We start from the raw sequence: 12,492 nt of genomic DNA, 5'->3' as shown, positions 1-12,492 counted from the left end.
TCTCCTCTCAGCTCCTCTCGGCTGCTCTCCTCTCAGCTCCTCTCGGCTTGCTCTCCTCTCAGCTCCTCTCGGCTGCTCTCCTCTCAGCTCCTCTCGGCTGCTCTCCTCTCAGCTCCTCTCGGCTGCTCTCCTCTCAGCTCCTCTCGGCTTGCTCTCGGGCGTGCCGCACCCTCCGCGGCGATGCGCGAGGCGTACGCCTTCAGCCACGCCGCCCACTCGCCCTCGCGCTCGGCCATCGCCTCGGCCTCGTAGCAAGCGGGCGCGAGCACAGCTTGCGCGGCGGCGGGCTGCCCGCCGGCGGCGGCGGCGAGGGCGGCGTCCGAGAGGTGGGAGAGCTGCCTCCAGAAGAGAGTGTAGTCGAGCTGGCTCCGCTCCATCAGCAGCTTGAGCGGCGCGAGCAGCTCCTCGGCGGCGGCCTGCCAGTCGTGGCGTGATTGCGTCACGGACGTGTCACAAGCGCGCGCGAGCGAGCGGCTCGGCGGCGGCTGGCCTGGTCCCAAGTAGCCAGGCCGAGCTTGGCGGCGTGCATGGCGCCCAACTCCGCGCGCAGCAGCTGCGGGTACTCGTCCTCCACCACCGCCTGGACGGGGGGGGAGAGGACACCTCGGCCGCATCTCCCGGCCGCATCTCGGCCGCATCTCTCGGCCGCATCTCTCGGCCGCATCTCGCCCCCCGCCTGCAGCTGCGACACCGCCGCCTCGTCGAGTCGCATCCCGCCTACGGGACACGTTGCGGGCACGTCGGGCGGGACACGTCCGCAGCGCTGCGGCGCCGCCGAGGCCCCGCCCCGCCGTTGCCATCGTCGCCTTGCGAGAGCAGCGGCAGCAGCGCGCGCGCGAGGGTCATCACGTTGACCTAGTTTGATTAATTAATACTTAAATGAATTAATCAATTAAAGCGCGCGAGGGTCAGCACGGTGACCTAGTTTGAGTCAGATCCGGCCAATCCAACCGGGCAGCGCGGGCTGCGCGCTCGGAGCGGGTCCGTCCCAGCCTCGCCATCTCGGCTGCATCTCGGCTGGTATCTCGGCGGCAGTTCTCGGCTCTTTGCCGCGACCTGCGCTGCGACGGGCTGTCGCTCGAACCCGAACTTTCGCTCTGCGTCCGAGGTGAAGGGCGACCAGAGCGGCTCGTACTGCTCGACGAAGCCAAAGGGGCCGTAGTCCTGCCGCGTGCCACACGCAGCGTCAGGGCGTGGGCGCAGTGCCGCGCACTGCACTCCGGGCCTCGCAGGGAAGAGGAGGGCGGCGAGTACGGGTGAGTCGCCCCGTGAGCATGGGCAGCGCTGCAGGCGAGTGCGGCCGGGTGCGGGCCCCCTCGGGTGCTTGCCGGAGGGGCGGAGGGCGTGCGTTGTGCATCTAGAGGCTGCGGTGCCATCGTCCGGCCAGAGAGGAGCATGTTGTCCGAGTTCATGTTCCCTACCGGCCGAGGGGCAGCCGAGGTGCAGCCGAGGCGCGGCCGGGGTGACGCGTCCTCCTCCGCTGCTGCGTGCTGCCCTGCACGTACCCCACCCTCAGCCAGCCCGCCGTCAGCGCCGCCTGCCGCGCCGCAAAGGCGCGCACCACGCCGACGACCCGCTGCGGCAGCGGCGCCGCGCCGTCCACCTCGGCCGCAAACTCCCTCCGCACTGCGGCGTCGAAGAGCTGCAGCAGCATGCGGCGCGCCTCCGCCGCCGTCGGCTCGGGGTCGTGCTCTCCGCCCCGGTCGGCGGGGCGGGAGGCGCGGCGGGAGTGGAGCTCGAGGTGGCCTGGGGAGGGGCATCGGGAGAGGTGCGGGAGAGGCGCGGGGAGGGGGAAGGGAGGGGCGTGGGAGAGGGAGGGGGGGAGCCGGGCGGGCGAGAGGAGCGGCCCGAGGGGAGTGTCTCGGCTCACCCACGCGAAGGAAGGAGGGGGCGGCGCGGCAGGTGATCGCGCAGCGCTCGGTGACCAGCGTGTCGGGCGGGTGGTCCCTGCCGCCGCGGTCGCCCTCCTTGTACCACATCCTGCGCACACGCTGCGTCGACGAGGCGACCAGCGAGAGGGCGCGCCTGCGGGAGGGGGAGGGGCTAGGGCTCTCTCTCCGGCCAGCTGGTGGCGGGGAGGGAGAGCGGGTTGCTCGTGCACTGGCCGGTGCGAGGACGCGGCGGATGCAGCCGAGCACGCGTCGCCCTCGCGGCGGGGAGCGGGTGTGTGTTCTCGCTCGCGCATCTAGACTGGACGCGCGTCGTCGGGATGCCGAGGTGGTGCATCGCCTACCCGCACGACCGACCGGCTCGGAGCTTGGGAAGCGCGGGGAGGCGGCGGTGTGTGCGCGAGTGTGCCCGTGCCTGCGCGTGTGTGCCCGTGAGTGTGTGGGCAAGTGTGTGTGTGTGTGTGTGTTGTGTCTGTCTGTCTGTCTCTCTCTCTCTCTCTCTCTCTCGCCTCGGAGACGAGGTACTCGCGCACGCTCGAGCGAAGCACGGCGCGACCGTCGCCGCCGCGCGAGAAGGGGGTCGTGCCTGCACCCTTGAGCTGCAGCTCCCACCGCGACCCGCCGCCGCACTCGACCTCGCCCAGCGACACCGCGCGGCCGTCGCCGTACCCGTTGCCGCGCCCAAACGGGTCGGGCGCCCAGATCGGGCTGCCGAAGACGGAGACGGCGTAGGGGGTGGCGATCGCACGGAGGGTCGCGTCGCGTAGGTCACCGGAGAAGAGCCGCACGAACCCATCCTCCTTGGCCTCCTCGGCACTCAGCCCGAGCTCACCGCACATGCTGGCGCTCGCTGCGACGAGGTACGGCTGCGGAAGCGGGTCGGGCTGGCACTCGACATAATGGCCGAAGCTCTCGCGCGACTCCTGGTTCGGGTACAGCGCCTCATTCTGCGGGTCCGCCATCAGCTCGCGCTTGGCACTGGAGTCCATGCGCCTCAGCATATCAGGCAGCGTGCCGGAGGCCACCGCGGCGCCACTGGCAGCCATGCGGCCGCCCAAGCGGCACATGCGATGCCCAGGCTTCCGCAGCGCAGCAACAGCTAGCAGAAAGGTCGCTATGGTTGGCAGCTCGTTGCCGTGTCGAACGCAGCCGAAGCGATCGGAAGTGGCCTGAGAAAGAGAAATCGGCGAGGCATGCGTTTTCTCGGCGGTGGTGTGAACCCGACCGCTCAAGGCTCACCTCGAACTTATTACTCAACATCGGAAACCCTGACAACAGCAGTAGTCATGAAGTCTTCCACCTTCGGGTATGTTGTGAGAGCCACATACACTGAAAACACCCCGGGTCCCTCACTCTGCAAAGGGCGGCGCCGGCGGCAGGCCGAGCAGGCGCACGATAGTGCGCAAGGCCGCCTGCGTCTCGAGCACCTCCTTCTTCGCCTCGAGTAGGTTCTCCTCGATCTGCTCCACCTGCGAACCGCGCCACGGCGGGGGTGACGGGGCGCGTCCACCACCCCGAGGACGGGCTCCTCCCTCCCGCCCCCGGCACACACCGAGCCGTTCGGGTTCTCGCTCCCCGACCACGACGAGGTGTACGCCATCGTGGAGGACATCTGCTGCTCGCGAATGTACACGTCCACCGCCGAGCTGTACTCCTCCTGCTGCTCCGGAGCGACAAGCGACGCCGCCCGGATCATCAGCTTGTCCGCCTTGAAAAGCGGATCGAGCGTCGACGACGCGCCAATGTAGCGCTGCACGATGAGTGGCGATTTTGAGCACTTTTGGTCGCCGATCGTTCGCGCCACCTGCTTTGCCTCGGTCGCGTCCTGCACACCGTTGCACACCGTCGTCAGCCGGTCCCAGTCGCGCAGCAGGTAGTCGACGCGGGCGAGGCCGGCGGAGAGCCGCGAGAGCTCCGTCGAGGTCGGCGAGGTGGAGGCGGCGGCGAGCGCCGGAGAAGGCGAGAGCAGCAGCGGCGGCGCCGCAGCCGTGAGCAGCAGCGCGAGGAGAGGCGCGGCGACAGCGTTGTCGAGTTTGGGAGGCGCGGGCAGACGCATGCGTGAATGTGTCTCTGCGGTCTCGTACCGACGAGTCGACCAGCTGGAAGCTTCTGTGGTAGCAAAAAGAAAAGCGGCGCGTATTTCTCGTCCAAAACAACTGGTGGTGGGGGCGTGCCGTCCTCCCATCCCTCCCTTGGGTCCTCTTTTTCTTTCTTTCTTCCAAAACAACTGCGCGGGCTTCTCACTGCCCCGGCGCCCACGCCTCGACCTTCTTGGGCAGCAGCTGGTCCGACAGGTCCTCTGTGTCCTAGGCAGCCGTCTTCGCCCTTAATATTTGGATTTTCTTGGCCACGGCCACGATTACCCGTCACTCGCTCAGTCGGAAGCTTCGAAAGTGACCAAAGAGAAAGGCTGCCTGCCTGCCTGCGGGGGGACCGTGTTGCGTGACAACTGTCGCTGTGCGATTTCGGACCCAAGCTTGTGATGCAAGGCCCGTTTTTCTTCTCATTTGCCGCCGCTTCTGCCGCCGAGTGACGGACAATGGCTACGCCCGTGTTCGTCGCTGTCGACACGCCCGACCTTGAGGCGGCCACGAGCATGGTCGGCTCTCTCCAGATGCCCGGGCTCGGCGTGAAGCTCGGCCTCGAGTTCTTCTGCGCCCACGGCGCCGCCGGCGTCCGCTCCGTCGTCGAGGCGGCGGGCTCCGCGCCGCTCTTCCTCGACCTCAAGTTCCACGACATTCCGAACACGGTCGCCGGCGCGGTGCGCGCGACGGTCGGCCTCGGCGCCGCGCTGCTCAACGTCCACGCCGGTGGCGGTCCAGAGATGATGCGCGCCGCGGCGGCGGCGGCGGCAGAGGAGGCGGAGCGGCTGGGAGTGCCGCGGCCGGCGATGCTGGCGGTGACAGTGCTGACGAGCCTGGACGACGCGGACCTGGTGGCGGTCGGGCAGGCGCCGCCCGTGCGAGAGCAGGTCGTCCGGCTCGCCAAGCTCGCCAAAGAGTGCGCTTGCCGCCTCCCGCGCCCGCTCCCCTCCCGTCCTCGCCGCCCCGCCTGCCGCCGCCGCCCGCCCAGCGGACCGGACCCCGCCCCGCCCTCCTCTCCCACAGATGCGGCATGGATGGCGTCGTCTGCTCCGCCGCGGAGATCAGCGCCATCCGGGAGGCGAGCGTCCCGCCCCGCCCCGCCTCACCCCGCCTCCACCCGGCCCCGCCTCGCCTCACCCATCCGCACCCGGCCCCGTCTCGCCCGCCAAGAGACCTAGCCGCGTGTGCTCGCATCCGCTAGCGCCCCCCGCGCGAGCCCACGCCACAAGCGCGCGCGTAGGCGTGCGGGCCCACCTTTCAGCTCGTCGTGCCCGGCATCCGGCCGGCGGGCGCCGCAGTCGGCGACCAAAAGCGCGCCCTTGCACACGCCGGGGCGTTGGCCCGCCGAGCACACGCCCCAGACGTGCCGCCCCTGCGTCCCGTAGGCGCGTCATGACGCCCGCCCAGGCGATGGCCGCCGGTGCCACGTCGCTCGTCGTCGGAAGGCCTATCACGCGCGCAGACGAGCCGAGGGTTGCGGCGGAGGCGGTCGTGGCGGAGGCGCGCGGCGCCGCGCCGCCGGCCTGAATCGCTCTCGATCCCCGCACCCCGCATCCCGCCCCCTCGCCTTTCGTTGCTGGCTGCGGGGAGGCAGGAGTTAGTCATACTCACACACATCGCATTGTTATGTACACCGCATCGAGACGACGTCGGCACGTCGCGCTCGTCGGTCGCGGGGTGTGGTGAGTGGTTCGGTTGCCGGGACCGCACGAACGCACGTCTAGCGTCGGTCCTTCCATACTTGCAACTCGTCCGCGCAGTCTCCGTCGCTCTTTTGTCTTTTACGTACGTTCACTCCTTCACAACACACACAGGAGAGGACACAGCAAGAGCATCAGCAAGTGGCATCTCAGCAAATCAGCTCACTCATCGGTGCGGACGGTGCACAAGAGTTTCAGCACATTTCGTCAGGAGCCGCGAGGCGCGAGACCGAGTCCGACTCCACGAGAGGGAACAAGCCGTAATGCAAGGACTACCTCGTATAACCGAACGACCGACCACACGCACTCGCACACCACACACGGGGACGGGGGGCGCGCGGCCGGCGGGACCGCCGCGGGAGCGCGGGCGGGGGGGGTCGACCGCGCACCGGCGCTCTAAGTGGCGCTCTCCCGTACTCCCGAGCGGTCACGCAGGCCCCCAGTCTCCGGAACGCAACCACTCCGCTCTCCGGACTCCGCGCCCCCCGCCGGGGACCCCGCCGGCCGTGTCTCCTCCCACCAAAGTACGTTGACATGAGACAGTGACTCACTCGTTCAGTGACATGAAAGTTGAGCTCTCTCTTTGCACATACATACAAAAAATGCCGAATCGCTCTTACACTTTCCTCACAACTCCAGCAATCACGTTGGTTCTCTCAGGGTAAGCCTGGACCCGAATGACAGACCGCTCGCCAAATACCTTGTCAACGATCACTTTGTCGATGTCCTCAATGTGCTCGTAGAAACCGAAGCGCCCGCCTGGCTTCAGGACGCGCTGGATCTCAGAGACGACGATCTCCTCCCAATTCGGCACGGGAACATCGAGCTCGCTCCCCTGGCACAGAAACATGGAGCTCACCACCACGTCAAACGACCCGTCGGGAAACTTGAGCTTGGTCGCGTCGCCCTGCTCAAAGCGCAGACTATAGCCGTGCTCAGCTGCGTAGGTTGTGGCGGCGCTATAGTCCGTTCGGTCTGGCCGAACGAGATCCACTGCGACTACCTCATTGCCGGCCGGGAACAGCCCCTTGAACACGCCGCTCAAGCTGCCGGCTCCAACCCAAAGGACGCGGAGCGCTCCATCGCCCTTCTGAGCCACCTCGTACGTCTCCTTCTCGCTTGGTTTGACTTGGCTGACGGTGTACGCCGACGCGCAGGCGGCCGATCCAACGCTACTGTACACGCCGGTGGCCCACACAGCACCGCGGAGCAATAGCCTACGCGACACTGGGTTGCCGTCCAGGGCAGCTGCCGGAGCTGCCGCGACGCTGCCTGTGTGCCGCACGCTGGCCACGGCGATGGCGCGCGCATGGGCGAACACGTGCGCCTCAGCGACGGAGGTAAGAAGCAAGCAGACCGAGAAACGCAGGGCGGGCGCCGGCATGTACACACACATCGGCGGTGGCTTCACGCAGCTTTTTTTTTCGCGACGTCTCTCAAGGAGAGAGAGAGAGAGAGAGAGAGAGAGAGAGAGGTTGCGAGAGACAGGGAGCGGCGTCACAAATATGCTGCGGTGAGAGATCAGCAAAATCAGATGCAACGATCAGGGGGAGGTGGAGGATCGGGTCAGCGATGAGGAGGGGGGTAGGTCGAGTACGAGGTCGAGAGGATCGAGGTCGAGTACGAGGACTGGGGGGGGGAGGGGGCTCGACTCGGTGACGGAGGACTGTGGGCCATCGCGGGGACGGGTCCGTCCGGAGGGCGAACCCGATAGATCCGGATGGCTTCACACCGGTGGGTGGCACCGAGGCGTCGTGGGGACGCTCTTCTGTTCAGTCGACGCTCGTCGTCCACTGAGAACTCAGTGGTTGTCACCACTTTGTATTCTTTAATATTAACCTTGCGAACTCGTCCCCCCCGGCAGGGCTATGCAACTGTGACCAGTGTGTGCTGTCTACGCCTGAACCAGGTGTCAAATCTGCCGATGCGTGACCTGTGCGTGGGCTGCTCTGTGAGGGGTCCAGGCGTAGTCCGACGGGTAGGGGGTCTGTGCCCGGGCGGTGTCCGGTGCGGAGTCTCTCTCTGATCCTGCCTGGGATGTTGGGTGCGAGGTGTGGCGGCTTCGATCCCAAGGGGGGGAGCTGATCCCACTCGGTAACCAACTCTCAGGGGCAGTAGGTGGGCGAGCTTCAAGCGCGCTCATCTCGATCGTCAAGGCGTCGCTACGCGCGGTCTTCCGCGGGGGGAGCTTCGTCGACGGGTGCGGGACCGCGGCGCAGACAGTGCTGCGGCGATGCCTCCGGCTGCTGCGGAGAGTGGCTTGCTGCTCGCTGCGATGGCGAAGAACTCGTCTCGTCACACGCCAAGGGCTTATGCTCTGTCGAGACGTGAGGCGTGTGGGCCCAGGAGGGGAGGGCGCATGCGTAACGACGCTGCTAGAGATGCCTTTCGGGGCCCAGAGATAAAACTTCTGATGCCATGCGTGACCTAGTAGTGTCCCCAGCTATGGGCGTGTCCACGTTGGAGCCAGGTGTGGTGTGGACGCGAGAATAGCTCCGCCGTTCATGGAGGCAACCGATGCGAGTCGACTGGTGTGTGTCGTCGTGGTTTCGTATCAAGAATTCTCTCTCTCGTCTCTCAAGGTAGTCGAGGGGAAATCCTTTAGCCGCGTTGGGTAGCGAGGATTGGTGTGTGACCGTGTTTTCTGACGGCCGACCGTCAGTGCACGGAGTTGCCCCTTCTCCGACTGCCCCGGCTAGTTTCCGAGGTCGCGCGGGGCTGACCCCTGCGTCCCCCGAGACCTAGCGCGGGTGGGTTGAAGGGGGCTCGCTGCAAGGAAGGGCTGTGTAAGAAGCCGATGTAATCCGCCCCACTCCTCCCCATCGGGCCGCATTTAAGCGGCCACGCGCACGCCTCGCAGTGGTCGCAGGTTCGTTCTCGCGCCTCCAATAAGCTGCCCTTGCCCCTGCCCCTGCCCCTGCCCCTGCCGCCCCTGCCCCTGCCCCTGCCCCTGCCCCTGCCCCTGCCCCTGCCCCTGCCCCTGCCCCTGCCCCTGCCCCTGCCCCTGCCCCTGCTGCTGCTGCTGCTGCTGCTGCTGCTCCTGTCTTTTTTGTTTTATTTTTTACGAAACCATTCGTAACGGCCATATTGTCGGCGCCAAACACTCACACACATATATATATGCCAGCCCTCCCGGACATCGGCTTCGGCGCGCCCACCCTGCGCCCGTCCGCAAGTGTGCCGCTTATCCCCACACCAGCTGGTGGCCGCCGGCGCGTCCGCAACCACCAGGCTTGCCAGACCGACGAGTCTGCTCTGCCCCAGCTGCGAGAGCTCCAGTCTCAGCTGGACGAGTCACGAGAAATGCTGAGCAGGTGCAGCAGCTCTTGCTCCGGTCGCCCTGGTATCACATACCAAGCGTGCCTCTTGCAGCGAACTACAGCCATGTGCTTCTTACAATGACCGCTGGACTCCCACTCACCGCCGCTGGCCTACGGCTGTACCACAGGCTGATGCACGCGCTGCGGAGCACAGAGGCGCGAATTCACCGCGACGTGCAGCACGAGTACGAGCTGCGGCTGCGTAACCAGTCACGACGCGCCGGTGAGAAGGCGTCCTTTTTGCAGAAGCGAGCGGAGCACAGGGTCGCGGCTGTCCGCGCCGCCGCGCGATCTCAGCAGGCATTGGCCAGATAGCCCTCGCCACTCCCGGACGCGTCTCATGCGGCGGCGCGCTACAGGTGGCTGCCCTCAATACCTGGCAGAGTGATCACGCGGCTGCGCTGGAGTCGGCGTTGCGTGAGCGAGATGAGCAGGCGCGACGCGCGAACAACGCCATCGCGGAGCTGCAGGAGGGGCAGCGGGCACAAATGTTGCTGCGAGAGGAGAACGCGCGGCTGGCGAATGCAGCCAAGGCGAGCCGCGGCGTGACAGCTAAGCTCGAGGCTGCACTCAAAGCGCAGGAGCAGACCATTGCCAGCCTCAGGACGCAGATTCGGGCAGAAGTGTGAGTGCTTTTTGGATTTATAGCGGAATAGAGTATGTGTGGAGTTTTACAAAAACAGCTCTCTCTACAGCTTACAGCAGCAGGCTCGACACAGGCGCGGACTGGCACCTGCTAGTACTAACACAGGCACGGGTCTCAACCGTCAACCAGATGGTTGAGGGGGGGCCTCAACCCTCAACCCCTCAACCACCCCTATGGGCAGATTGATTGATTGACTCTCTCGGTTTTTCTCTCTCGGGTACGTACTTTTAGCTTACTGGGAGAAAAGGGAGAGGGGACTGTGTTCTCTAGGCCCCTAAGGGCCCTACGCTCTCTCTCTCTCTCTCTCTCTCTCTCTCTCTCTCTCTCTCTCTCTCTCTGGTATGTTCGTATAAAGAGCTACAACTACATAACACTGGAAAAAGGAGGTCCCCCCCAAATTACGAAGAAATTCGGCAGCCAGATGAATATTGCCTAATGGACCCTTATGAACCCCCTCATACTAGCCCATGACGCCTCGCACCTCTAGCTTCGATATCGGCGCCATGTTCGACGCCGCTACCGCACGCCGAGGTGGTACGGGCGCGAACCACACGTTGAAGGAGCTGGGCTTTTGCGGCGCCTCGGGGTGGCAATGGCCATCCGCGTCGATCGAGGCGCACTCCTTGCTTGGCAGCCGGTAATGGTCGCCGGCATCGTCCACCACCTATCGTAAAATCACATATCGCATCGCTCTAGTAATAATGACGACTGAAGGGCTCTTGCTGGACGTCGGCGACCTTCTGCAGCCAACGGGTCGAATAGACTGCGGATGCCTTGGCGCAGCCGCACAATAGGTCATGCGCATCTGCCGAGGCCGTGTTGCCGTCTTGGAAGGTGACCAACAAGTCCATCCACAGCTTCTCCCACCTTGACATCGCCTCTGCACCGGCTGCCAGCGCCAGCTCCGTCAGAGTCGCGCTCACCTGCCGAGCGCGTGACCGCAACGCTCAGCCTCCGGCACGGCAACCTTACCTCGGCTGAATCTCGGCGTACCGCGCTCGGATCACCCGCTGCCCATTGACGGCGCGCTTTTTTGTCCGCCGACTCGACCTTCGGCGCGGCCCACGACTCGAACGCCTCACGCGCGCATTCGACAACGGCCGAAGCGCGTTCATAGTCCTGTGACGATGGGGATGAGCGTGTCAACAACATGACCGTCCCCGGTCCACTCAGCCCTTCCGCACTTGATAGACGAGCCGCGCGACGGCAGAGTTGACCCAAAAGGCCGAGCCCCATGAGAACGTGAGCACCGAGCCGGGAAGGTCGAGCGCGGCGCGGCAGGCGAGCCGCGCAGAGCAGTTGCCGTCGTCGTACGCGCGGTGCACTGCTGTCGCGCCGCCAAACAGGGGCACCTTGGGCGCCCACGCGTGATCGTCGCTCCCCCACCACAGTAGTGCCCGCACGGGCGGCGGCACCTCCGCGCCTGCAATCAGAAACACGACAAGGTTGAAGTGGCCTGGCAGCCACAGCTGACGGGACAAGCGCGCCTCGGATGGTGGCCACAAAGTGCCATGCCGTGTACTGCGTGCCGATGACGCGCTCGTTGACGTAGGTTGCGCCGCCCACCTTGTAGCTCAGGCCGTTTGCGCGGTAGGGATTTCCTTCCGCACCGGCGCCCACTAGTTGGACGGACGGAGAGGTTAGTGTGCACCCGGGCGATGGCGTGTGGTGGCGACCAGCGGGGGCACGCCGTCGAGACTCGGATCGAGCTCGGAGCCCTCGTACTTTGACGAGAGGAGCGCGTGCACGTCCGCGCGGCGAAGCTTCCGCCTGGGTCGGACAAAGAGCGGCATGCGACGCGTCAGGTTGAAGCCGCGGGCGTACGGGAGGTAGTACTCAGCGTCAAAGTCGGCGGGGTCGGCGAGCTCGCGAAAGATGTACCTACGTGCAGTATCACAACGCATCTCCGCAGTCATCATCTGCCTCGTGTCATGTCATGGCATCATCTCACCAAACCCGCGCGTCGCAGAAGCGCGCGCCCGTCGGCGTGACAGGATCATACACATCCGAGAAGCTGAAGGTGGGGTCGCTGGTGGACCCGTTCCACAGTCCGCGCGCGACGGCAAAAATGAGGACGTCGGGGGCCATCATGCAGGAGTCTGGGTCGTCGCACGGCAGGAACTGCGTGATGCGAGCCTGGTTTGCGTTAGCAGTGAAATAGCCGTCTGGCACACGCAGCGCCACCCAGACGAGACCCTTACCGTGCCTGCCCTTGCCAATCAGCTCCATATACCAGGCCTCAATGCCGTCCGAGATGGAAAAGCCTTCCATGGTGGAGGCGTAGCCTACCGTGTGGAATGGAAGCGTGGTGGGACGTGCGTTATCGAGGCGCGGCATGTTGCGCCGTCATCTCGCCGTGGGCCTCGCATAGCGCCACGATCGTCCGCACCGCCTCGCGTGCCGTCTTTGCGCGTTGGAGCGTCACCATTATGAGCGAGCCGTAGTCGAGCAGGTCCTCGCTGCCGCCCGCCAGGCGCGCAATGCCGCCATGCGTCGTCTCTGCGATTACGAGGCCGTGCTCATTGGCGTGCGACATGACGTTGTGCGTGACGTTCGGCTCCGGGATCTGCCCGCTCAGCGCGCCAGTCTCAAAGTGATAGATGCGGCGCATCGCCCCAGGGCCGTGCTTCTGTGCTGGAAAGTGTGTGACTGCGCCTAAGCGCTTTGCCGAGTCATCATTTGCACCGATGAGAACGTTGCCGTCCTCTGAAGCGGCCGGCGACACGAGGATGTTGGAGCAGGCAGTCACGGGGGACAGGATCACCGCACAGAGAGTAAAGAGGGCGATGAGTTTCATCCTCTTGCTGCATTGCTGCATTCCACGTGCCGTCTTGGGCGTCGTCGGGCCAATCG

General features: G+C 65.7%; 6 protein-coding genes across 6 annotated transcripts; 2 read left to right on the top strand and 4 right to left on the bottom strand.

Moving 5' to 3' along the window:
• Positions 1 to 439: 439 nt before the first annotated feature.
• Positions 440 to 3,149, bottom strand: EMIHUDRAFT_457301 (hypothetical protein; the record flags this gene model as incomplete). Its single annotated transcript, XM_005779184.1, has 9 exons — positions 440 to 580; positions 677 to 717; positions 792 to 855; positions 1,057 to 1,164; positions 1,374 to 1,417; positions 1,495 to 1,746; positions 1,871 to 2,025; positions 2,415 to 3,058; positions 3,129 to 3,149. 9 exons carry the CDS (start codon positions 3,147 to 3,149, stop codon positions 440 to 442), a joined length of 1,470 nt encoding a protein of 489 aa, XP_005779241.1.
• EMIHUDRAFT_443364 (hypothetical protein) lies at positions 3,131 to 3,969 on the bottom strand. Its single transcript, XM_005779183.1, has 2 exons — positions 3,442 to 3,969; positions 3,131 to 3,358 (listed from the first exon to the last, which is right to left on the bottom strand). Exons 1-2 carry the CDS (start codon positions 3,943 to 3,945, stop codon positions 3,239 to 3,241), a joined length of 624 nt encoding a protein of 207 aa, XP_005779240.1. The 5' UTR covers positions 3,946 to 3,969; the 3' UTR covers positions 3,131 to 3,238.
• A 459-nt stretch (positions 3,970 to 4,428) lies between these two features.
• EMIHUDRAFT_236494 (hypothetical protein) lies at positions 4,429 to 5,937 on the top strand (the record flags this gene model as incomplete). The annotated part of the gene is made up of 4 exons (XM_005779182.1): positions 4,429 to 4,689; positions 4,840 to 4,889; positions 5,359 to 5,461; positions 5,788 to 5,937. 4 exons carry the CDS (start codon positions 4,429 to 4,431, stop codon positions 5,935 to 5,937), a joined length of 564 nt encoding a protein of 187 aa, XP_005779239.1.
• Positions 5,938 to 6,289: 352 nt separating this feature from the next.
• On the bottom strand, positions 6,290 to 7,057 carry EMIHUDRAFT_236493 (hypothetical protein; the record flags this gene model as incomplete). The annotated part of the gene is made up of 1 exon (XM_005779181.1): positions 6,290 to 7,057. The coding sequence occupies one exon, from the start codon at positions 7,055 to 7,057 to the stop codon at positions 6,290 to 6,292; it is 768 nt and encodes a 255-aa protein (XP_005779238.1).
• Positions 7,058 to 8,793: 1,736 nt separating this feature from the next.
• Positions 8,794 to 9,622, top strand: EMIHUDRAFT_114955 (hypothetical protein; the record flags this gene model as incomplete). The annotated part of the gene is made up of 3 exons (XM_005779180.1): positions 8,794 to 8,987; positions 9,122 to 9,257; positions 9,353 to 9,622. 3 exons carry the CDS (start codon positions 8,794 to 8,796, stop codon positions 9,620 to 9,622), a joined length of 600 nt encoding a protein of 199 aa, XP_005779237.1.
• A 477-nt stretch (positions 9,623 to 10,099) lies between these two features.
• EMIHUDRAFT_114954 (hypothetical protein) lies at positions 10,100 to 12,436 on the bottom strand (the record flags this gene model as incomplete). Its single annotated transcript, XM_005779179.1, has 7 exons — positions 10,100 to 10,303; positions 10,377 to 10,562; positions 10,633 to 10,758; positions 10,824 to 11,062; positions 11,291 to 11,520; positions 11,591 to 11,775; positions 12,029 to 12,436. The coding sequence occupies 7 exons, from the start codon at positions 12,434 to 12,436 to the stop codon at positions 10,100 to 10,102; spliced, it is 1,578 nt and encodes a 525-aa protein (XP_005779236.1).
• Between the last annotated feature and the right edge of the window lie 56 nt (positions 12,437 to 12,492).

The sequence above is a fragment of the Emiliania huxleyi genome (assembly GCF_000372725.1).
Source record: "Emiliania huxleyi CCMP1516 unplaced genomic scaffold EMIHUscaffold_235, whole genome shotgun sequence".
Lineage (NCBI taxonomy): Eukaryota > Haptophyta > Isochrysidales > Noelaerhabdaceae > Emiliania > Emiliania huxleyi.
The sequence above is the reverse complement of the archived record's forward strand: the minus strand, read 5'-3'. Positions and strand labels throughout refer to the sequence as shown.